Genomic DNA, 24,688 nt, shown 5'->3' with positions numbered 1-24,688 from the left:
ACCGGGCGGAGCTGCGCTCGCTGAGTTACAAACTCTATTGTGACGCACTTACTACGACTGACGGCCGCTGCCAAACCTTTCCCAGACTTGCTGCCCTCAGCATTTTCGGCAAACAATGGGGCCGAAGCGGGGAATGGGGCCAGCTGCAGGCAGTCGCCGCATCTGCGCCCGGCGCTGTACTCCAGCGCAGAGTCTGATCCCGGGAAATCAGAGCCCGCTGGGAATTTCTGATTTGATTCAAGTCTGTCCTGAGCAAAAGAACATTCAAATAAACTTTTCAAGCAAGCTGCTTCTCTGCAACCTTGTGTGCATGTTTGTGCACGGGAGACCCCTAGCCCTGCAAAATAATTGGCGTTCATAACTCTTATTTTCTCTGGTGTTCCCAAGTTTAGTTCCATCTCTCCATATTTTTGCTTTTATATTCGAGCGATTGTTAACAAAGTATGTGGAATTCCCTCCACATTTTAGTGAATAGGTCGAAGTTTATCTATTGATTATAATTATTTTGCTGAACATAAAACAGAGTTTTTCTTTTTCTTTTACCTCCAGAAAAAAAGACCAAATGGCAAAGCAACCTTCCGATGTAAGTTCTGAGTGTGACCGAGAAGGTGGACAGTTGCAGCCTGCTGAGAGGCCTCCCCAGCTCAGGCCTGGGGCCCCTACCTCCCTACAGACAGAGCAGCAAGGTAATCCCGAAGGCAGTCCCGAAGGCGAAGGGGACCGCTGCCCCCAAGGCAGCCCTCAGGGCCCGCTGGCCCCACCGGCCAGCCCTGGCCCTTTTGCTACCAGATCCCCGCTTTTCATCTTTGTGAGAAGATCTTCCCTGCTGTCTCGATCCTCCAGTGGGTATTTCTCTTTTGACACAGACAGGAGCCCGGCACCCATGAGTTGTGACAAATCAACACAAACCCCAAGTCCTCCCTGCCAGGCCTTCAACCATTATCTCAGCGCAATGGGTAAGCAGTAGCTTCTGCACATGCATGAACGTTTCAGGGCGGTGTGGAACATTTAGAGCCTTCTTTTACAATCCTTCCAGTGATTTATGCTGTGTTCTGGTAGGAAAGGAGAATGTGTTCAAAAATTTTTTTTCAAGCTTTTGGTGTTTTTTACTGTTTGTTTTTAAAGTCATGAAGTGTATAGATGGCATCAATATCAGCTTGAATCTCTGGCCTTCAAGGTGAAGCATATTCTCATGGCAAATTGTATTAACCCCTATGTGTTACATGTTAACAGCATTGTGTTTGAAAGGGACTGGACAGTTACAGAAAACAGCTTAGTAATGTAACTGGGAGTGTGAAGAAAGAGATGGAACAAGTTAATTATTTGTAGAGATGACATTTGGAAAATGAAATAGTTCCTACAAGAAGTAGGAACTGGTTTTTCTCTTACCTACATTTCCCTTTGGGTTTCACCACTCAGAAAGTTTGGATATAATACTGATGAGATCAGATTGTAGTTTTTTATTTCAGAGATTAAAGTTAGTATTGGAGCTGAACTAGCAGTGGCAAATTTGAATTCCCAGATATGTGCACAGTAAAATCATTGAGGGAGCTTACTCACAGGGAAAGGAACCTAGTAGGGGTCGTGGGCAATTTGGAGAGCATTTGTTCTTGATGCCAGAGGGCATGTGGTCTGAGATTGTAGGCATTCCTTTATTACAAGATAGTCCAGGAATGCAGATTTTTAAGGGCATATATCTGGACATTTAAGCATTGACAACTAATTTAGATCTCTAAACATTAGATAGGCCAGATTGAAACATCTGCAGGTTTGATTACAGTCTGGGACTCTGGCTTGTGACCCCTGAGTATGTACATTTCTGGTAACCCTGGAAATAGGATGGGTCTGTGTTGGTTCACTGTGCTGCTAATAGAAAGGACTCATGTTTTGATCATTCACCAGTCACCTTTGGCATTTGTCCAGATGAGCCTACCCTATATACGTAAGATGGAAAGAGATTAGCTGTGTTATCAATTAGGAAATCTAGTTTAAATTCCAAGATTTAGATCATATCTTGTATGCTGTAGGGTCACTAAAACCAAAATCATCAGCCCAAGCACCTGAATTCTAGAGTACAGTGATAAATCTGTTAGTAAATGTGGGACCTACAGATCTGTGCCTTCACCAACTTCTGTGAAATAAATCAGGAAGACTGATTCCCATGTTACAGAGATGGAAAGAACTTTATAGGGGTTGTTCCTTGTCAGGTTGGATACTCCTGGAAAACCGCAAGCAAAAATGACAAATACCAATGAGCTATATACATTGGCTATTCATCTGCCTTGTACTGGGAGATATAAGTAGGGCTCCTCCTTATAGAAAGAAGCTGCAAATTTTATTATTACTGTTACTTTAGTTACAGCCTGTGCTGCTACTCCCAAACTCATTTTAGCCTTACAAGTTCTTGGTGCTTCCCATGAAATTGGCCACTGTAGATGTGAACCTACCATATTCTTGCCAAGTTAACAGAGCTTTATGGTATGTATATTTAAAACCTGTATATTTTAAGGACCCCCTTGAAAGCTATTATAGGTTCACACTGCTGGCCTATGGAAAAGTCTCTGGAGGTGGGAGCCTAATGCATGGAAGTTATTTCTCCTTTCTTGGTAGCCGGGAACACTGGCTGTATTAGTGCATTTTCTAATAAACATAGATATGAATGCTGATATGAATATATTATTTAGCAATTTATTAATAATGTAAGCACCGTTAGTTGAGATGAGATGACAGATTCAGAGCTTTCAAGATCACAATCTACATTATTAAAGTTATTAGGTATACCTGCTAAGTAAAGTATTGGATCCTGAGGCATTATCCTGTTAACTTCCATAGACTAATGTGATAACTTAGAGTTGAATACATGGAATGAAATGATGAGTTTTAATGAATTTGTCTGAAGTTAACATACTAAGGTAAGTTTTCTTCACTGAGGTTTTAGACATTTGTTTGGGAGAGATTCAGACCATGAGAAGACTGTCAAATGCAAGGTTATTAACTTGACGATTTAAATGTATAATTTTTGTAGTCACTAAGTAGCTACTTTTCCTGGCTATCCTCAGAGTCTTAGCTAAGTGCCTGAAGACCACAATTCTAAGTTGATCAATGTTCTATTCCTTATTCAGCCATCTCCATTAGGATCTTTAATGTTGCTTTTGATAGTTATTACAAAATGAATTTGTCCTAAGAAGTCTTTGATTGACTTGCCCTGTTGGAACACAAATGTGAGGTCACAAAAAGGTTCTGCTTAGCCAGGGGCTCCTTCAACCACAAAATAGCTTTCTGCTCAGTTACTTGGGTAGTGAACAGTGAGCCTTGAAGTTTTGTCCTTGTATCTTTATTCTGATGGGGAAGTGAAGGCTTGTGAGGATGCCTAGCAGTTAGGTATTATACTCCATATATCTGATTTTTCTGAAGAAAGGTTGAAAGAATATTATCTTTATTGTAGGAACATAAAGACATACTTTTGTACCATTTTAGCTTGCATATGGTCTGGGAGGATTAACTTGAGTAATGATTATTTTAATAAAACCTTGCAGCTATAAGGTATGTTGTTGGTTCCGTGAATTCCTTTTCCCATGAGTGTTTTTATGCCTTATACATTTTTCATGCAAATTACATATTAAATCCTACATACATTCTTACTCTGAAGTATAGTCAGTGCAATTAGAAATAAGAAAGGAAGCTGGTTGCACCTGTAATCCTAGCTACTCAGGAGGGTGAGATCTGAGTGTGAGGCTCTTAAAGCAAGTTAACCAGCCAAAAGCCAGAGTGGAGCTATGGCTCAATCCCCATTTTCAGCACCAACAAAAATGTAAAAGAAAGAAGAAAGAAAAAGAGAATTAGGAGTATGTATGAGTATCCACAACCAGCAGGTTGTGTTACTTAAACCTATTCCCTCACAGTGTGGTAGAACTCACAGATGGGAGTTAATTGTTCTTTATACCCTTCAACATCCTGTGAGTATTTCTGCAGCAGCTGGTAATTGGCCCCTCCTTTATATTAAGAGCTTCCTGTGGGAGGCAGGGGGTCATGCAGACCCCAGTGAGGTGCTTGACTGAAGAAAAGAAGAACAGAAGATTCGAAAGTCAATAGAGCTCTACAGATTAGCTTTTCCACAGCTATTTTGTTTTGTTTTTGCTGTGCTCGGGATTTGACCCAGGGCCCTTTGCACAGTTAGGCAGGAGCTACATCCCCAGAACTACCTTTCAAAAGAAATTTTAACTGAGGGAAAATAGAACTTCAACAAAGCCAGGTAGCACATAGAGGACTTGATTCTTGACTTCTCATATATTTCTGAGTATTAGGTTCCAGCTGTAAGGAATGTCACTGTAGGAATTAGGTGTAGGGAAACTGCCTGTAAATTGAGCCTAGGATTAGTTCAAATCCAGGTGTGGTATCAGTGTCCACACACTGTATTTTAAAGATGTATTATGATAAAAGAAAGTGGAGCTGGGCACTCATGCCTGTAATCTTGGTTCTGTGCCAGCCTGGGCAGAAAAGTCTGTGAGATATACTTTATCTTTAACTAACTACCAAAAATGATAGAAGTGTGGCTCAAGTGGTAGAGCTCTATCCTTGAGCAAAATACCTCAAGGAGAGTCTTAGGCCATAGAATCCAGCCCAAGAACCAGCACCAAAAAGAAAAGAAAAGTAGAGTATCAATTATTTTTATCCAGATTCCATATTAGGATAATATTTTGACAATATTGGCAGTAAATAAGGCAGCTAACATAAAATTTGCCTTCTTAACCATTTCTAAATGTACAATTCAGTGTTTTTAAATATATTCACATTGTTGTAGGTTAACCAAGAGCTTTTTAATCTTGTAAAACTGAAACTCTGCATCCATTAAGTAACTTATTTTCCCCTTCCTCCAGCCTCTGCCTCTGTAATTTTGACAACTTTAAAATGCCTTCTGTAGGTGAACTCATACAGTGCTTATCCATTCTGTGACTGGGCATTTTTCACTTAGTGAAGAGTCCTCAAGGTTTACCCATACTGTGATATGCATCCCCCCCTTTTAATGTATGTTTGTAGCACATTTTGTTATTTGTCTCCAGTGGACAAAGGGCAGCTTCCACCTCTTAACTGTTGCAAGTTGTGCTATAATGAACATTGTGTACAAATAGGTTTTTGAGTCCTGCTTTCAATTCTTTTGGATATACACCCAGAAGTGGGATTGTTAGATTATCTAATAATGTGAGGGAGAACTGGCTGAGCATTTCTCAGCAAACATTTTGGTTTTCTTGGATTAGCTTTAATAAACTTGATACTTTATTTTCTTGGAAGCAGTTAATTTTATTTTAATTTCAGTTTTCATGTGTTTACTTTCAGTACATAGAAACTGTTGGTTTTTGTGCATTGGTCTTGTTTCCTTGTAGCTTTGCAAAAATTTTGTTATTTTTTAGGGAGTGTGGGGACTCTATGTAGATAGTCATATAATTTTTTTTTGTCAGTCGTGGGGCCTGAACTCTGGGCCTGGGCGCTGTCCCTCAGCACTTCAGTTCAAGGCTAGCGCTCTATCACTTGAGTCATAGTGCCACTTCCAATAGTCATATAATCTGCAAATGGGGACTTTAAAAAAATACTTTTATCTGCAAGTATTTTATTACCTTTTTTGGAGGGGGCAGTCCTGGAGTTTGAACTCAGAGCCCTATACTTGTTAGATAGGTGGTCTGCTACTAGAGCTATATACCATTTGTGTTGTTTAGTTTCAAGATTGGGTCTGGCTTTATGCCCAGGCTGGCCTGGACTGAGCTCCACTGGTCCCAGCCATTGTGTTTCCCCATAGCTTAGACTGACAAGAGTATACCATTGCACCAGCTATTGGTCAAGAAGGAGTCTCACCAATTTTGGTGCCTGTGCTGGCCTTGCTTGAACCATGATTCCCCAGATCTCTGTACTACAGAGCTATGACTACAGATGTGAACCACTTTTTTCCCAGTTTATTTCTTTTTCTTACCCTATTGCAAAACTAGAAGAACTCCTACTACTTACAGTAAATAGAAGTGGTAAGAGCAGTTTTAAGGGGAAAAATTCTTTCTTTAACCACTAAATACCTGCAAATGTTTTGCAGATGCTCTTTAAAATGATGAGCTTTTTATTCATAGATTATTGAGGGTTTTTTTTGTTTGTTTGTTTGTTTGTTTTACTGGTCCTGAGGCTTGAACTCTGGAACTGGGCACTGTCATGAGCTTTCAAGCTCAAGGTTAGGCCTTGAGCTACAACTCTACTTCCGGGCTTTTTGTAGTTAATTGAGGATAAGAGTCTCATGGACTTTGAACCATGATAATCAGATCTCAGCCTCTTGAGTAGCTAGGATTATAGGTTGGAGCTACCAGCATTCAACCTTAATTGAATTTTTAAGTGTGAATGAAATGAGTGTTTATAATATGTTTATTCAGTATCTTTAGATATGATTATATAACTTTATGTATTAGCCTATTGACAGTTACATTACATTGATTTACAGACCTGAGGTAAGACCTACTTGGGAAGCTGTTCAATTCATTATATATAGTGCTACTATTTATTGAGAGTATTTGCATATAGAATTGCATGTAGGATTTCTTGTGACAGCTCATTTCTGAAACTCGTCTTTTTTCCTTTGTCTTTCTCAGAAGCTTACAAGTTTTCTTTAAAATAAGCTTTCCATTCCACTGATTTTTTTTTCCTTGTTTTTCTGTTTTCACAAGGATTGGGGATGGTGGTAAACATTCAGGCCATAATGAGATTTTTGGGCTTTGGATGAAAAGACTTCAGGATGTTAGAAATCTCATAGATCCTTCATCCTTTATTTTTATTCTCCATGGAGTTAATAGGTTTATAATGCTAAAAGATAGAGCCATATAAAAGCCAGGCTGCTTTTTCTAGAATCACCACAATATCTATTGTTATTCCCCACTGTAACTGGAAGGATGCCCTTCAGATTTACCCTGCAATGTGTGGGAAACTCAAATCTGATATTTACGCTTCTTTTTTTTTTTTTTTTTTTGGTTGGCCCTGGGGCTTGAATTCTAGGCCTGGGTGCTATCCCTGAGCTCTTCAGCTCAAGGCTAGCGCTCTTTTACTTGAGCCACAGCATCACTTCTGGCCTTTTCTGTTTATGTGGTGCTGAGGAATCGAACCCAGAGCCTCATGCATACAAGGCAAGCACTCTACCACTGAGTCACCTTCCCAGCCCTTGATATTTACGTTTCTTAGAAAACTTCATATTAAAGAAATCACAAGTCCTGTACATTTATATGATTGGGTTGTAAGACAGGAAGAAAAAGTTACCCATATATTGACTTGTCTTGTTTTGCATTTAGGAGGTTTGAATTTGAGAATATCTATCCATCAGCTTGTATGGTTGTATACTGGGAAGCATAATACATTTGCTGCTTGCCCTGCTTTAAACCCATTAAATGACAGCTCTTACCCTGTGCCCAAGTTTCCTTATACCCAGGCCTGTAGTCATCCAGCCTATGCTGGGACAGCACTCCTCATGGACTCTGACCTGTCCCTGCTTCTGAATAAGTGGTCTTCATTCTTTCTCTGTTAGACCATCCTCAATGCCATGTGTTCCTTAGATGGAGATATTTCTAGCCAGTTCCACCTGGTCAGTCATTTCTGCTTGGTCAGCGGTGGAGATCCTTGCTGGGCTTATGACCTACAACTGCCTTCCTCCTATCTGCAAGTCCCAGATCTCTGTTGATAGCCTAACGTGGGTCCCTAGAGACCTTCTAGGCTTATGCCTGCACCTTACACTCTGTGCCATCTGCATTCCCTCAGATCTCTGTAGCACAAGGCAAATGACCTGACACCATCTCTCAAGAAATGCTAGCAGAACATTTGTGCAAGGTCTGGGAATCATCACAGCCTTATTTATACCAGCCAGAAAAATCCATAGCCTGCTGGGATGGATAGATGAATCTCCTAATTATTGTGCACTTTTTCACAGTATTATTAACAATGACATGAAAGAGTTGCTCCTGGCAAAATATTAAGGAAGGTTACAGAATTGTTGATGATAGCAAGTATGAGATTAAAAATGAATGTAACAGGCAAAACAAAAAGATGAGGAAACTCAGATGTAGGTGGTCTTTTCTGTGTGCCTTTCTCCACCTGTAAAACCATCAAAACAAGTCTTAATAAATAGCTACTGAAAAGCTGACTTCATGTCCCAGAGCCTGTTACTGAGCATGCGTTGTGTGTCTCATTCATGTGATGCAGTATTAACTATTGTGCTCTTTCTGTTGATGAAGATTTCATGCAGACAACATCACTTTTAGGCTACCACTAGATGTATTCCAGATGAACACTAGTCTCCTATTTTGTAGGTCTGCCTTTTTACTGTAGCAAAGTGGAGTATCTCCATCAGATGGGACCCCATTAGCTGTACTTCTTAGCTGCCACTCTCTATGGACTGTGTATCCTTTTAGAGCTGGTTTGCCTTAGATGCTTTATGTCTTTCTGCCCACCCCCAGAATCTTGGTGGATCTGTTTTTCCTCCTGAGCTGCAGTTCCCCATGCATTGAGTTGGGGGCGCTTGTGCTCATCAGTAAAGCTTGTAGCAATTCTGAAACAAGCTGGTAGACAGCTTGTTTCAAAACTCAGTCACTTCTTATCTCAGTGAGCTTGACAGCTGTGACAGGTTGTACAGATGGCCAGTATTTCCCATTCTCTATGGGAAGGACATGCCATCCTAGGAACGTAGGACACCTGCAGGGAAAAGTATTCATGCAGAAATGCTACTATAAGTCACTCTCCTCTGGTACCAGAGCAAAGAACTAAAAAACAAAATCTTTTCTAGAAATGATTGGTAGGAGCAGGAATGGGAAGTCTAACTCAGTCCTACCATGCCGGTTAACCCAAATCTTACCCTGAGAGGAACCTTGGCTTCCTAGGAAGCCTTTGGACAATGAGGGACATCTAGAATGCCCTGTCCATTCCAACTCTGCTTGGCATGGGTCTGAATTGAGGCTACCTGCTATAGTCAGCCCATCTGATTGGCAGAAATGTAACTTGAGTTCAGAAAAATGTGTATTTGGATAGAGACAATGGTTTCAATGCATGAGGTATAGAATTACTTTTCCCTAAAGTCCAAAGGTCTGTGAATCTTTTTCAAAACAAGAAATGAATCAGCCATGGGTTCTTCTGGTTGATGCAACACTAAGCATGTCCAGTACCTGAACAAAATCAAGTTCAAAGATAGCTTCTTCCCCCTTTTTTCCGGAGATAATGAAACTACTACAATTGGAAAATTAGAGTCTTAACCAGATTGGCTTAAATTTTCACACTAATTTCTGAATAAGTTGTAAGCCTTTCTTCTGAGGAACTGTTTTTCCTTTTCCCACACTGTAAGGGCCAGGATAAGAAGTCAGCATAAACACTCCACCTGGTGACTGGGTAACCCCCAATTTGTAAAAGACCTGGCCCTCAGAGGTTTTTGAGTGTTTGTTTAGAATGAGTTTTGGTATCCCTGATGTCCTGGTTTTCTCAATTCCCTTTCTGGACCAGATCCATGTGTTCTTAAGTAGAGTTGTGGTTTGTTGAGACTGGGCTGGTCAGAAAGAGCCTTGAGGAAGGGCTACTGGTGGTGGCTGCCTTTCTTGTTCTCCCCAGTGGTATACAAAGCTGGAGTGGGGTGTTGTGGTGCCTATAGCTCCCTTGGGGAGCCTGTGCCACTTTGGCTCCAAGTTAATGCCAGCCAGTAGGTAGCATGCATCTGTGGATTGTACTGCAGTTTCAAAGAAAGGAAACAACTCACTGTGTGGAAGTGAAGGCTGTGTCTGAGACTGATGTCTGGCTGTGAACTTGTGTCCTCACACTACTCCCTTACCCAGAACAAAGTGCTTGGCTCCCTTGGGCTTTGCCACCCTTTCTTAGGAAGGAAAATGAGTTGGAAGTTCATGTTCTTAAATAAAAATTGCCAATTCAATCTAAGAGGAGTGTGTGTGTATTATATTGAAATAAGTTTAACAGTTTTCAACTCTGAATTGCCTTGTTCTCCCCTTCCCCCCACCTCATAGAAAATGGTTATATTCCTGGGCCAGACCTTGCTTCCTATTCATTTTAATATAAAAACTTTATAGGAGACTTAATGAGCAATTTGAGACTTCTAAAAATAAGCAGTTTAAGTGGTGGGGTCTGGCTTTCTTTTCTCTGTGACTGTGGATCTATGAACGTGTGTGTGGGAGGTGGCAAAGCATTGGCCTACCATATGCAAAATCCTGGATTCGAACCTCTGCATTGCAAAAAAGAAAGAAAGAAAACAAGAGAAAGGAGGGCTTTTTCCTTATTAATTTGTCTGATTTGGGGTCCTTGAGAAATTCTGAATATAGTAGTCCAGAAATAAATTCTGGGTAGATACAGTGTCGTAGACATGAGAATTTAGACCTTTTACTTTACTGGAACATTAGATTTTGCTTAAACCTGTCAAAGCAGTTCACCAACTTAAGAGGAAGGTTAGTTCTCAGCATGAGTGCAGGTGTGTGTTGACTTTAAGAGAATCTACGTGCTATGTAGTACACAGTGTGTGTGAGCAGCAAGCAGCTTTTGGGTGTCCACCTGCATTTTCCCAGTGTTTTTTGTAGCCTAGACTGAGCTTTCTCTGTAAAGCAAGCTTAGCATAGGCATATATAATATATGAGATGTATAACCCTTACCTAGTATAGGAGCATGATAGACAACAGACTGGCTATGACCACAGTGGAGGGATGGGGGAAAAGAGGATAGGGGAAGAGGAGGAGGATTGTAGGAACCTGCACAAATGTAAAGCCCTTCATAGCAGCAAGCACAGAGCACTTGAGAACAAAATTGTATCTTATATTCACACTGTGGTAATAGTGACTCTACTCCTAATCTTTTCTTCCCACAACAAAAGAAGTCAACCAGGTGGGAGGGGGTGGGTCATAGCTCAGTTATACATCATTTATGGTTTACATACTGGTCCCTTAAGGCCTCCCTCAGACTTGCCTTTTGCAGAGCTGAGATCGCTTGAGGTTGTCACTGGCAGGCCGCTGGGGAAGGCATTTGGCTTTTCTCTCGGTGCTGGGTCCTTAATGCCTCAGACCCTCGGTTCAAGAGCCTTACAGTAGTTTTTGTTTATTGTTTTAGTTGGTGGTGGTAGTCGTGGAGCTTGAACTCTGGGCCTGGGCACTGTCCCTGAGCTCTTTTGCTCAAGGCTAGTGCTCTACCACTTTGAGCCACAGCACCACTTCGTGTTTTCTGGTGGACTTTCCTGCCCTGGCTGGTTTTGAATCAGGATCCTCATATCTCAGCTTCCTGGATAGGTAGGATTACAGACCACCAGTACCCAGGTCAGTGTTTTTTTAAAGCAGTTTTTAGTTCCTTTGTTATTGAGGGGTACATGTGCTTGCCTGTGTTCCTTGGTGGGTTGCCACCTTTGGCTCGAGATGTTTTGGGAGTTTTTTAGGGAGGACTCACAAGACACAACTGAAACAGACACATGTTGTAAGCACAAGTATTTAAACTGGAAACTGTCTAAATACAATGATTATGTATTTGTGATTATGCAAAATAGTGTCTGGAATCTAGGTAAAAAGTTTGATCTTTTTATACAAAATGAGATGATAAGAGACAGCTGCTTTTTGTCAATTCACTTAATTCCTTTATGGCGTGTTACTGATGTCCATACATCTGGGTTGAATTACTGCTTTACATATGGCCATTCAAAAGTCTTAATTTTGTAACTAAAATTGTTAGCTTTTCCCAGATTTTATTTTAGAAACCTAGGGATAGCTTTTGAAGACTTTCCTTGCTCTAGTGTTTGAGCCATAGCTAGGCCATTAGTGTCCTTAGGATGAAAGCAGTCATGTATGAGACCTGATTCTGAGTTTATTTGTAATTTAAATGTTTTCCTTCTCCTGAAAAATCTGATTTGGGGTAGAAATAAATTAAAGTTAACACTAGTAGCTTCCAGTTTTTTAAGTACCCTTTTTAATATGTGAATGAATGTTAGAATTCATATTTACTCTGAAATGGTCTCTAGGAGGAAGCTCTTGTTATAATATGGATGGAGTTAGCTGTGAGGGTAGGGAATTGTTTTTCATCAGTAGAAGGGATGTAGGATCATATCTTTGCTCTAAAGTGAATTCAGGGTTTCTCTTCATTTGCCTGTACTTAGTTTGAAGGTTATTTTTGGTTTTTCAAAATTAGATGGTACTGTCAGATCCTCTTAATTCTCTGAATGAAAATCAAGACCTGCAAACACAGATAGTGCTATTCACTTGGAGCAGAACAGAGAAACCAAAGAGCAGAACAAGTGCCCTGGGCTCTGCTGGTCAGAACCACAGAGTGAGCACTCAAGAGTGGTGAGTTCAGAATCTGTGGGGTAGGATGGAAGGCAGGGTGAGGGGAGTGATGTGGGCCAGTATGGTGGCATGGTTGTGTTCTGGAACATGGAAGGAACTGGTTTGGGGTATAAGGTGCCAGCTTCATTAATAAAAAGAGGTGACAATTGAAAGGAATTATGGGCTGTCTCATAGCTCACAAACAGAAAGGCAGGACCTCAATGCTGAGGATCAGACTACTAAGCTCTGCAGTACTCAGTAGGTTTCAGTGCTCACTTCAATGCCTTAGGAAACAAGCACCTGACCCCAGAAATGGCCAAAAAGCCAGGAAACTGGGCACCCTGTCTCAGAGGGCTCCTGTCTAGGTCTCACACCAGACAGCAGGTGCTGCACTTCTGTCCTTACACAGTCAGGGATATCTCTGGACACAAGCATGTGGCTTGGGGTCTGTCTATGCTCCTAGCGTGGCCCCATCTTCTAATAAACATGTTAATGATATGGGGCCCCTTGGGTGGAATACTTAGGTCTTCTGGTGTTGAGTCAGAAGCAAAAAGGCATAATCCCTATACTTGATGCTTTCCATCTGCACTCTATTACAACAAGCAGATAATGGCAAGAGGAAAAAAGGCTCACGAATACTAGTTTCCAGACGTCTGTCCAACTTCACAGCCTTGGTTTATTGGCACTATGCAAACAGTCAGACTGGAAATGGATGAAAGCAGCTTGTTTTGACTTTGTAGCTCATGGCCACATAAAGGCGGTGGGCAGTACACATCAGAGAAGGAAGTAGGAAACACTGGCTTCCTCTCATGCACCTCATTATCATGCTACTTTGTCCTAGCAGCTGTTTGTTAGGTACTGCCTTGAATTCATGTGACAATGCAGGCTTGTCACAATGTATACCAAAGAAACACAGATTGTGGAAATGTTGGATCCTAATGCAACATTCTGTCACTTTGTTTTTATTTATAATAGCTTTCATGTTCATCTAGTGGCTTAGTGGAATTGACAGATTTCTCAGGAAACAAATACAAATAAGGAGGTACATATCAATGACTGTATGTGTGTGTGTGTGCGTGCATGTGTGTGTGTGTGCGTGCATGTGTGTGTGTGTGCGCGTGCGTGTGCACGTGTGAGAGAGAGAGATTGGAGAGAGAGGAGAGAGAGTGAGAATGAGAGAGAATGAGTATCCTGGCTCCTATTTGTAAGCACCATCTGCAGTGTCTGGCCAGTGGCCCTCCTTTGCCCTATAACTATAGGGAAGAGAGCCCAGACAGCCTGATCACTCAGATAGGATTACAGAAGGCAATCTTAACAGGCAACCACCACTGTCTGGTGGTGTCTTCTTGTGAGCTGTGGATAAATCTAAATGGAGAAAGTTGGTTTTTTTGTTTTTTAGTATTTAAACCGAAACTATCAAGTTGAATCAACATCCCAGAATATTTATTTATACCATTGAATGTTGAGCTTCCTAGTGGCCACCTGCAGAGACTACGTAGTTCTTTTAGAATCTGCTCTAAGCTGGCTTGAGCACACCAGAAAGTGGCTCTTACACAGAGTCATTTGTAGTTTTGTTACATCAGACCCTCCTTGGGGACACAAATAGAAAAGGTTGATAGGTATTTATGAAAGAAGGGCCTTCTTTCTCTCCATAACCCATACATAGTTCATGTACCAGATGTAATGTCCCCTTCCTGTACTCAGGATGTTTCCTTGTGTAGCAGTTTCTTCAAAGTCTGCATTCTGAGTCCTTGTAGATCAAGAAGGCCTTTCTCTGATCTGAATTGAATTTATCGGCTCAGAGTTTAATTCATGTTGAGGCTTTAAAATATAATCTTGATTTTACTCAAGTATTTTTGGATTGCTAAGCACTAAACCACTGCAAAGGGAAGCTTTTCTTCAGATTTTAATTTGGTTTCTGGTACTAGATTGGGAATTCCAGTAGCTGCTCTGACCCTGAGCACTGTGCCCTCCCTCATGCTGTGTCATTAGGTGTCCATCGCTCTGTCACAGGCAAGGACCACTGTGCATGAAAGAGTGACAGTGAATGCCCTCACGGTGTGACTTCAGTTCTGCTCTTGGGCAGTTGAGAGAAATCAGAAGTTCAGCGTGACTGATACTGAGTTCAATATGAATTGATTTTTCATGCTTTTTTTTTTTTCCAGAAAGACATCCCCAACATGATTTCACTGCCAGTGATGTAACCACAATATTAATTCTTCCAATTGCTGAGCTTTTGTGATATTAACTTACCTTGTGAGTTGGAACATAGCTGTTGTGGCTGAACCAGAACAGTATGTTAACCAAAACAACCCATGTACCTCTTGCAGTCACTAAAGTCCTTTGGTGTTGGGAATGCCCTTCCCCTTCCCCACTCCCACCCTCATTGAAAGATAGATTGATTATGCCTTGAAGTATTTTACCATGGGAAATAGTATTACCAGTAGGTAATTTACCAATAAGTTGTCATTATTTCAAAAAATTGGATTCCAAAACATGCTTCTAAGAGCTTAGAATTCAGCTGGGGTGGGCACCAGTAGTTTGTATGCCTGTCATCCTAGCTACTCAGGAGGGTGAGATCTGAGAAGTGAGGTTCAAAGCCAGTCCAGGTAGAAAAGTCTGTGAGATTCTTACCTCCAGTTAACTACCAAAAAGCCAGAGGTGGAACTGTGGCTCATGTGGTAGAATGTTAGTGTTGAGCAGAAAACGTTGAAGGATTGTGCCCAGGTCCTGAGGTCAAAGCTTAGTACCCACACACAAACAAAGGCCTAGGCATTTCTCCCCAAACTGCCTGTCTGCCACATTGTGTAATGGGAGTCTTAATTAGTGGCTTTTGTATAGAGAAAGATCTGTGTAATTCTGGAGGTCCACTGGCACTGTTAGGCACTCTTAGGCTGGAGTTTTCCTGCAGGATGCAGCTTTGCAGTACTTTTATGTTATAACACTTTGTAATTCATCTGGACTTGGGTTTTGTTTTTGTTTTATTTTACTCAAAATTTTAGTGCCAGAATTTCCTCTTTGAAGATTTTTTCCCCCCATGTACTTGCTTTCTAAGTTAAAAGTGTGATCTTCCTCCTTGGTAATGAGAATGAGAGTCATCCTATTGAGAGGTATTAGCATGTATGATTGTTTGGCATACTGTTGACAGCAAAGTAAAATACCTGTGATTGCTATTTTGTGTGGGTGTGTACATGTATGCAACTTTTTTTTTTGGCGGGGGAGGTCGGTCGTAGGGCTTGAACTCTGGGCCTGGGCACTGTCCCTCAGCTTTTCAGCTCAAGGCTAGCACTTTACCACTTGAGCCACAGCGCCACTTCCAGTTTTCTAGTGGTTTATTGGAGATAAGAGTCTCATAGACTTTCCTGCCCAGGCTGGCTTTGAACTGTGATCCTCAGATCTCAGCCTCCTTAGTAGCTAGACTTACAGGGGTAAGCCACCAACGTATGCAATTTCTGAGGCTTGATCTCTGAGCCTTGTGCTCTTGCTTGGCTTTTTCTCTCAAGGCTGGAACTCTTATCACTTACCTGACCCATGTCTTCAATTCTAGCTTTTTGATGATTGTCTGTCCAGATTGACTTTAAACCTTAATCCTCAGATTACAGCCTCCTGGGTAGATAGTTAGGATGCCACCAGCATCTAGCTTTAGCTTTCTTTTGGTGGGGTGGGGTGGAGGGAGCTCCTTGTTAGCTAAGCAAGCATTCTGCCCCTCTAGCCTTGGTTATTTTCAAAGTAGGGCCTGGCTTTATGCCCAAAAAGCCCTAGGCTGCATCCTCTTACTTGTACTTCTTTGTGCCACTGGAGGTGACAGGTATATGCCACTTTGTCCAGCTTTTGGATGAGATGGAGGAGTGAGACCTGTTATGCTTGGCTGGCCTGATATCTATCTCTTAAGTAGCTAGGATTATAGGCCTAAGCCACTGGGCTCAGTTGATGCTTAACCTTCTTAATGACCAGAAATGATTGTGGATGCCTTTGAGAGGCTGATGTTATTGGGAGTGGGTGTCATTGGGTGAGTGTCCAGATAGAACAGGAGTGGAGTGGAGCCAAGCATGTCTTTCCAACCCCTAGAGTTCCAGGTGCATCTTTGGAAAATCACCAGTGCAGATCCCTGACATTGTGGTAGTCTGTGCTCTGCAACTGTGATACAGAACTAGGCCAATAGATGGTAAAGAGAATAGAAATTGTAGTTCTGGCCCTTACTGGCACCACCATGGCAGATTAGAGTTGGTCAACTACATCCCATTCTTTTGCTCTGGTCTGTTTTGTGGCATAAGTGCGGTTGTGATAGTCACTAGCATTACACTAGGGATGAGTGTAAGAGGAAGCCTCCCTGCCCCTTAAAGAAGATTTCTTGAGAAATAGTCTTAGAATTTTCTGTTTAGTGTTCTATATTAATAGGTTAAAATACTATCCCTTTAAGATACAGGAATGAGATCCCTTATAAAATACTCAAAAGTAGAATTTTGTCATTTAACCTTACTTTGTGACCATTTTCTACCTTGTAATAACATATTAGTGGTGTCTTTTGGCCGGATGAACAGTATCACTAATTTTAGATTTATACATTCAAAGAATTCTTTATTCAATGAATGTGTATGTGTGTGTGCATGTGTGCATGTGTGCATGTGCTCACATGCATGCCAATCCTGAGGCTTGAAGTCAGGGTCTCTTTGCTATCACAGAACTTTTTTTGCTCAAGGCTAGTGCTCTACCACTTGTGTCAAAGTTCCACTTTCAGCCTTTTTAGGTAGTTTATTAAAAGTCTGGCTTCAAACCAAGATCCTCAAATCTTAGCCTCCTGAGTAGCTAGGATTACAGATGTGACCCACCAGCGTCTGGCTTCAAGGAATAATTTGCTTCTCAAAAAACTCAAACTATTTGGGGTCTATAATTCCAACTGCACAGAGAAGTGGAAGTAGGAGGTAAAGGCCAGCCCCTATCTATCTGTAAAGCAGACTAAAAGCAGAAGATCTGGGGGCATGGCCCAGGTGGCAGAACACTAGAGACCTGAGTTCAATCCCCGGTAGTGCCACCAAAGAAAAAAAAAAAGAGAACAGAAATAAGACTCTATGTTGAAAATGAACTTTACAACTTTGGCAGGGAGTGGGGGGGGGGGGGGGCGGCGGGGTAGGGAAGGTTAGTTGGGGAGGGAGTGGGGAAGGAAGGGATGGTAGGGGAAAAACAAAGAAAGAAGCATCAATGCTCAATAGGAAATGTACTCATTACCTTACTCATGTAACTGTAACCCCTCTGTACAGTATTTTTTGGGGGGAGAAGGGCGATCCTGTTGTGGGGCCTGAACTCTGGGCCTGGGCGCTGTCCCTCAGCTCTTCAGCTCAAGGCTAGCACTCTACCACTTGAGCCAAGACGCCGCTTCCGGCTTTTTTCCCCCTGCTTATGTGGTGCTGAGGAATCGAACCCAGGGCCTCATGAATGCAAGGCGCTCTACCACTGAGCCACCTTCCCAGCCCCTGAACAGTATTTTTTACAATTAAAAATGTATTTAAAAAAAAAAAAGAACAGAAAGACAACTGTTCTGAGCAGCTAAGGCTCAATGTAAAGGCTTTTGCCCAGAATTCGCAAGGCCCTTTGATCCCTAACACCACAAACATGAAACAGAGAGTGTTTGAGAAAACAAATAGTAATAAGTGCTATATAAGGATTGCTATGACATAACATTAGCCTCCACTGCAAAACATTTATATTGTATAATACTATTTTCTAACAGCTTTTGAAAGTGATACCTAAATACAGTTGGGTAGCTTGCTTACTGATCTAGAGCTATAATGGGCTAAACCATTATCTCCAGTCAATATACTCTAGAGCTCTTGAAAGATACAGATCAGTACCCCACATCATCTCCTCTGTTTCTGGTCCTGTGTGCCTATTTCTCCAGGTCTGGGTATTGTTTTTGTTTGTTTGTTTTCATTGCAAAGGTGATGTACAGAGGGGTTACTGTTACATAAATAAGATAATGAGTATATTTCTTTTTGAGCAGTGTTCCCCCCCCCATCGTTTTAATCCTGTACACACACACACACACACACACACACACACACACACACACACACACACACACACACACACACACACACTCCTTCCTTCCCAAGTTGTAAAGTTCATTTCCAACACGGTGTCTAGTGAGTATCACTGTTGGATTGGTTCACCCTTTGTCCCACCATTTCTGTGATCCCCCTATCCCTTCCCCAAGTCAGATAAACTTAACATACAAGACAAAGCAATTCTATGCTTCCATCAGAAAGAATGACATCACTCCATCCATAAGGAAAGGGAAAGACTTGGAAAAAGTCATATTAAGTGAAGTGAGTCAGACCCAAAGAAACATAGGCTCCATGGTTTCCCTCATTTGTAATAATTAGTATATGCCTAGGATAGTCCTAGCAGAGGTTCACAGTAGCCCAATAGTTATGTACATATAACCACATAAAATGATACTAATTGAAATGATCTCCACAATATAGCAACAAGAAGGTTTGTGTGTGTGTGTGTGGAGGGGGGGTGATTTTCTTTTTTTCTGAGTCTGGTTTATGGACTCTGAATGCACTAGAGTTGCTCAGGAAGTGGCCTCCAAGACCTCTTGGTCCCTCCTACCCTGCCAGATCATGGGATATAGTTACATCAACGTACATATTTGAAGTAACAGTTAACTACTGAACTGTTCTTTTCAAGAAGAAACAGACTGTCCACTTATCTCCTTCTCCAACAAACAGCAGGACGCTTATCTCCAAGATGAACAAGCAGAGTTTGGCTACCGGAGATCCCTAGTTCCTGGCTGGGTTGATGAGTTTGCTAAGTGCTAATTTTGATAAGCAAATTCTGATACAGACTGACTCTTTTCATGATGTTTAATTTGCCAGCCCATGCATGAGCCATACAGGGCCTTCTAAAGCACACTTGGAAGTGAGCAAGAGTGAACTAGAGAAGTCAGTTTTGTTTATGCTATAAAAGCATAAACCATACTGTGAGTATCTCAACTTATTAAGCTTTGGATGATAACTTTTACCACCCCAAGTTTATAAAACATGCTGTCTGTATGTCAGTGACTTTGTTTTAAAAATTGGTGCCTTCTTTATTTTTGACTCCAGATTTAAGGCAGCCAACTCTCCATGTATGGAGAGAAGCAGGGCTCTAGGGCCAGGGGAGGTGAGTGGGTGTCATATCAGCAGATAACCTGGATGGCATTAAGTTCTCTATATTGGCTTATAGAGCGATGAATCAGCATCTGTGGACCTTGTGCAGAATACAAACAGGAAGATATAATCAGTGTTGTTGGGAAGTTAGAGTATCATAGGTTTTTACCTACTTTGCATACAACCTTCCCATCTGTAGAAGGCACCTAGAAGATAGCCAAGACACCTTCCTTCCCTTCACCTTTTAAATGCTTCAAGTTAACTTTTTTTTGTGTGTGTGAGATCATCTTCTTTTTTGGTACTGGGGATCAAATCCAGGGCATTATGCTTCTAGGCAAGTGCTTTGCCATTGAGCCACATCCCAGCCCTTTAATGCTTTAAATTTAAATGCTTTAAAGCTGGGCATTGTTGGCTTATGCCTATAATTCTAGTTACTTAGGAGGTTGAGATCTGAGGATCTAGGTTCAAAGCCAGCCCAGGCAGGAAAGTCCCTGAGCATCTCCACTTAACCACCAGAAAACCAGAAGTGGCACTGTAGCTTAAAGTTGTAGAGTGCTATCCTTGGGCAAAAAAAGCCCCATGACTGACAACAGAAAAAAAAAAGAAAAGAAAAAGACTAGTGAAGATTTGGTATCTGTGACAGGTAGTTAACCCGTTAAGACTTTGGCATTGTATACTGGCTTTGGATCTATCCTGAGACCTTGCTTTCTGTGAGTTGTTTAAAATGTAATTTCAATGTACTTTTTTTCTTGGTGACAGAAATATTTGTGTAGCAAAGATACAGCCAAAGTAATTGTTTATGGTTGTATGTGTGTTCAGGGGCTTTTTCTGACTTCTGAAACTTTCTGTCCATTATCCTCTACCAGGGCCTCCTGTAGCAGCTTCCCCTCTGGTTATTTACAGAGTTCAAGGGGTGTGTGTGTGTGTGTGTGTGTGTGTGTGTGTGTGTGTGTGTGTGTGTGTGTGTGTGTGTGTGTGTGTGTGTGTGTGTGTGTGTGTGTGTGTGTGTGTGTGTGTGTGTGTGTGTGTGTGTGTGTGTGTGTGTGTGTGTGTGTGTGTGCGCGCCACATTGAAGTCTCTCTTAGAGCGCTTGCCTAGCATGCATGAAGCCCTGGATTCCTTAGTACCACATAAACAGAAAAGGCCAAAAGTGCTGCTATGGCTCAAGTGGTAGAGTGCTAGCCTTGAGCAAAAGAAGCCCAGGAACAGTGCCAAGGCCCTGAGTTCAAGCCTCAGGACTGGCAAAAAAAAAAAAAACCCCAAAACCCCTGAGTTGTAGGGTATGTTTTGTTTTGTTTTTGCAGTGGGAAATGGGGTAGGGAGTTGAAATGTGGTGGTTTTGCTATGTAGCTCAAATTGGCCTTGAATTTGAGATTCTAATGCCTCCACCTCTTAAGTGCTGGAATTACAGATGTGCACCACCACACCAAGCTCAGCTCTAATTCTTTAGTGTGGATATCATTGTTGAAATTCATTTGGTCAGGAAAGATGGGGTGAGGGGGCCTGAGAAGAATTAACAAGAACTCTTTCAGACACTTAGCAATTTTTATGTGTGCTCATAGAGCTGTGAATCAACGTTAGTTTTGTGGAACTTTAGCAGAAATATAAAAACTTTAGCAGAGAAAGATACTAAGTATTGTTATGAAGTCAAGAGTATCATAGGTTTTTTTTTTTTTCACCTACTATGCTGAGTTTGAAATGTAGCACCTGTGTTTAAATTGTGAGTCTAGTGCGTTCATTTTACAGTAAGCAACTCTAAGGTAATGTGAATAACATTTGAAATCCCAGGATCTTATCTTTCTTCCTGGACACATTACTGACTCTTTCTCCTCTGAGCTTGATGCTTTTCTTTGTAGTATGAGAATATTATCTTCCTAATGCCTGATGGTTTGTTGTTTTTTTTTTAATGACTCACAATTTTGTTCTCCTTCCTCTTTGGCCGTCTCATGGCTTTTAATGGTTTCATTAGCAAAGGCATGAATGTGCTGGGTGTGTGAGTTAGTGACAGCTTAATGAAAGGGCCCACCCTTTCCTCTCTCCTTTCAAAAATGCCTTTTCTTTCAAATCCAAAACAGTTCCTCTCTCGTTGTGGTGTTTGCAGACTTGAACCCATCTATCTTCATTGGCTGCATTAATATTGAGACAAAACATGCAATTATGCCTTCTTTGGCCCTGGGTAGCACTTTGGAAAACTGGCTGTATCCGAACCTGCTTTCATGGAAACCAGTCTTCCAGCTTTCTCAGGTTTCCCCATACATTCCATCTCATATTGATTTCCAGGTGCTATATGAGATTTCTGTGGAAATTTTTACCTTAGCAAATGACTAAACTAGCTATCATACTGATAAAGTTAAGTTTTTCTGCTGTAATCTATTTTAATCTTTTCCCCTTCCTGATGTTGGGAGTTAAACATAAGACCTCATGCATACTAGACAAGTGATCTAGACACTGATCCACATATACCCTGAGCACTCAAGTTTATCTCTTTGGTGATATTCATTGTATCATTTTGTTTTTGAACCCTTTGATAATGTATGAATGGCCCAGGATGTTCTTAATTCTTGCATTTTGGGATCACCAGTTCTGTAAGAGCATTCTATTCTTGCATGGCTTATTCTTTGGCCAGAATTGTATGGCAGATGCTGCCACTATCATTGTGCATGGTTAAAAGTAGACTTGCTCCTAGCACTCACCTGTGAAACGGGGGTCAATGCCAGGTTCACACAGTGACCTTTGTTCTGTTTGTTCTGACCCAGCTTCCATGAGGCAGTCTCAGGAAGAACCTGCAGATTTGCGCCCAGAGATATGGATCGCCCAGGAATTGCGCCGTATTGGAGACGAGTTCGATGCCTATTATCCAAGGAGGGTAAGGATGATTTCCCCACCTGCTTCCCCTCCTTCTTTCCTCCTCCTCACCATAAGAAAGAAAAGGAAAAAAAAAAAAAAAAGACAAACTAGCTCCACACTAATCCTGGAAATGAAGGTATTGCCTCCATGTGACCCTCCATTGTTTCTGCCTTCCTGTTTTCCGTTTGTTTATGGCTGAATTTAAGTGATGGCCTTTAAAGAAAGTACAGTATGAGGCCACACACAGTGTTTTATGAACAGAAGCCTTAAAACATCAGTGCTAACGGAAAAAAGATTATAGGATTTTGAAATATTCCCATCTAAATATTATGCACATAGTTTTGGTGCTTCCTGTAGGCAGCTTGGGTGAAAGTTACAGAAATTTTAAAATGTGCTTCATCATTCAGCCCCTCCGGGTCAGTGCCCACCCAGATCTAGACTCCTGTGATTGATCGATCACAGCAGGGAGGGAGAAGGGAATCCCTGTCTTTGTTTACTAGCATGTGTAATTGGTGCACCAGTAGTCAAGGGGAAGTCAGCCCCTTGGATTTTGAGGTATGTTCTTGACCTTTAAAGAAATTTTGAGCTCTATATCTTCTGAGGGAGCAGTATTTTAATGGAGAAAAAAAAAAAACCCAAAACCTTGCTTTTGTTTGTCTGATAGAATCCCTGTGACTGACTAGACCCATTTAGGTGTGAGGATTTCAGGTCTGGGAGTGGAGGCCTTTGAGAAGGGTGACAGATCCTCTGAGGGATATACGAATCAGTTACCACAGAAGGTAGTTTTCACTTGGTCACATTCTTTTCAACACCTCCTGTGAAGACTGTCCTATTGATTTATCCAAAAGGAAATCACTGTATCTTACTTTGTGGAAAGTGTTACAATTGTTAACATCATTCCTATTTTGTCACTTTTATTTTTGGTTTGTTTGATTTTTTTTATGGTAATAGAGTTTGAACTCAGGCCTTTATGATTGCTAGCAAGTATTGTACTACTCAAACCATGCCTCTGACCCTTTTTACACTGCCTATTTTTGACATAGGAATTTGCTCTTTGGGCAGTCACTTTGAATCATTTCCTTTCTCTCCCCCCTCCCCTCTCTTTTCCTGATTCTCCTACTTACATTCCCCACTGTAGCTGGGATAACAGGTGCACAGCACCAAACTCATTGTTTCTCTTAAGATAGGATCTTGAGAATTTTTTCTAGCTCCAGCTAGCCTCAAACTGCTGTCATTCTATCTCAGCCTCCTAGCTTTTTATTGGTTGAGATAGACTCTTTCAAACTTTCTGGACTGGCCTTGAACCACAATCTTCCCAATCTCTGCCCCCAGAGTAGCTAGGATTAACAGGCATAAGCCACCAGTGCCTGTCACCCTAGCTGGTTTTTGTTGTTGTTGTTGTTTCCCTGAACAGTATTGTTTCTATAAACTTAAAAAAAAAATCTTTCTTCTGAAGGAGTCATGCACAAGATACCAATGTTTCTAACTCACTTTCAAAGTCTGTCTCTTACTTAGCCAGCCATTGCTAAATAAGTGGACATTCCCTGTTAATTACTTTGAATAACTGATACTTTTTCTATATTCAGTGCTGCTCAGGTCTCCTTGACACACATAGAAAGACACTTTCCCCTTGCCTATGATTCTCATTTCTTCTGTGTCAAATGACATGAGATTTGGGAGAAGAGTGCCCTAGTTATAATTAGGTAATTAAGTGGGAACTGTCATGTTGATGAATGGGCCAAAGAGTATCTTCTAATACTGTCTAGCTAGAACAGCCCGGCACCCTCTACCTGATAATGGTCAGTTCATGGAACTCCCTTCTCAGCCTGGATCTGAAATGGCAACTTTTTTTGGAAGGTTGGTTAAGTTTGAAATTTACCATGTGCTAGGCTCTCATCAGAAACAGTGTGTTCAGGAGGTTGGGCCTCATGCTAAGGTGTGAGGAGAGACATGTGGCTACATTCAAGTCCTGATTCAAGAGCTATGTCCAGAGTCCTTCAGGACAACAGATCATTATGGGTCTAGAGCCAACTCTGAACGTAGGTGATCATGCAAGGCATGTCTTCTTCCCTATCTTGAAGAGTGGATATAGAGATTCTCTCAGTACTGGGCATGGTAGGTGGGGTTCTCGGACAGGGCAGTAGTGTCCCGAGTGTGTTCATCCTGTTGGGGGCTGTGTACACTGAGAAGGAGCTAGTACAGCTACCCATGCTTGCAGGTCTATAGAGAGCCTTTGCCTGCAGAGCTGGGTGTGTTACGGAGCTTTCCTAAGTTTTACTTGTTGACTGAGTATAAACAAGTGACTGTAAGGCTTTCTGGGGGCCTTCTCAGATGGAGCTTGAGAAGGGTATATTATGAGACACAGGCTGAGGGCCATAAGGGTTCGAAGTCCAG

At 41.6% G+C, this 24,688-nt stretch overlaps 1 protein-coding gene across 4 annotated transcripts in view; it reads left to right on the top strand.

Annotated features, from left to right (window-relative positions):
* Window positions 1–24,688, top strand: part of Bcl2l11 (BCL2 like 11) — a 40,738-nt gene that overhangs the window by 2,134 nt on the left and 13,916 nt on the right. For 3 of the 4 annotated variants that reach the window (XM_042695414.1, XM_042695416.1, XM_042695415.1), the window contains exons 2-3: window positions 550–956; window positions 22,204–22,313. In XM_042695414.1, coding sequence (XP_042551348.1) covers window positions 563–956; window positions 22,204–22,313 — 504 coding nt within the window. In that variant the 5' untranslated portion in view covers window positions 550–562. The remainder of the gene's footprint in view (window positions 1–549; window positions 957–22,203; window positions 22,314–24,688) is intronic. The other variant, XM_042695417.1, reaches the window with a different exon arrangement.

Source organism: Dipodomys spectabilis, unplaced genomic scaffold (assembly GCF_019054845.1).
Source record: "Dipodomys spectabilis isolate Male_0828 unplaced genomic scaffold, ASM1905484v1 ptg000187l, whole genome shotgun sequence".
In the NCBI taxonomy this organism is placed as follows: Eukaryota; Metazoa; Chordata; class Mammalia; order Rodentia; family Heteromyidae; genus Dipodomys; species Dipodomys spectabilis.
The sequence above is the reverse complement of the archived record's forward strand: the minus strand, read 5'-3'. Positions and strand labels throughout refer to the sequence as shown.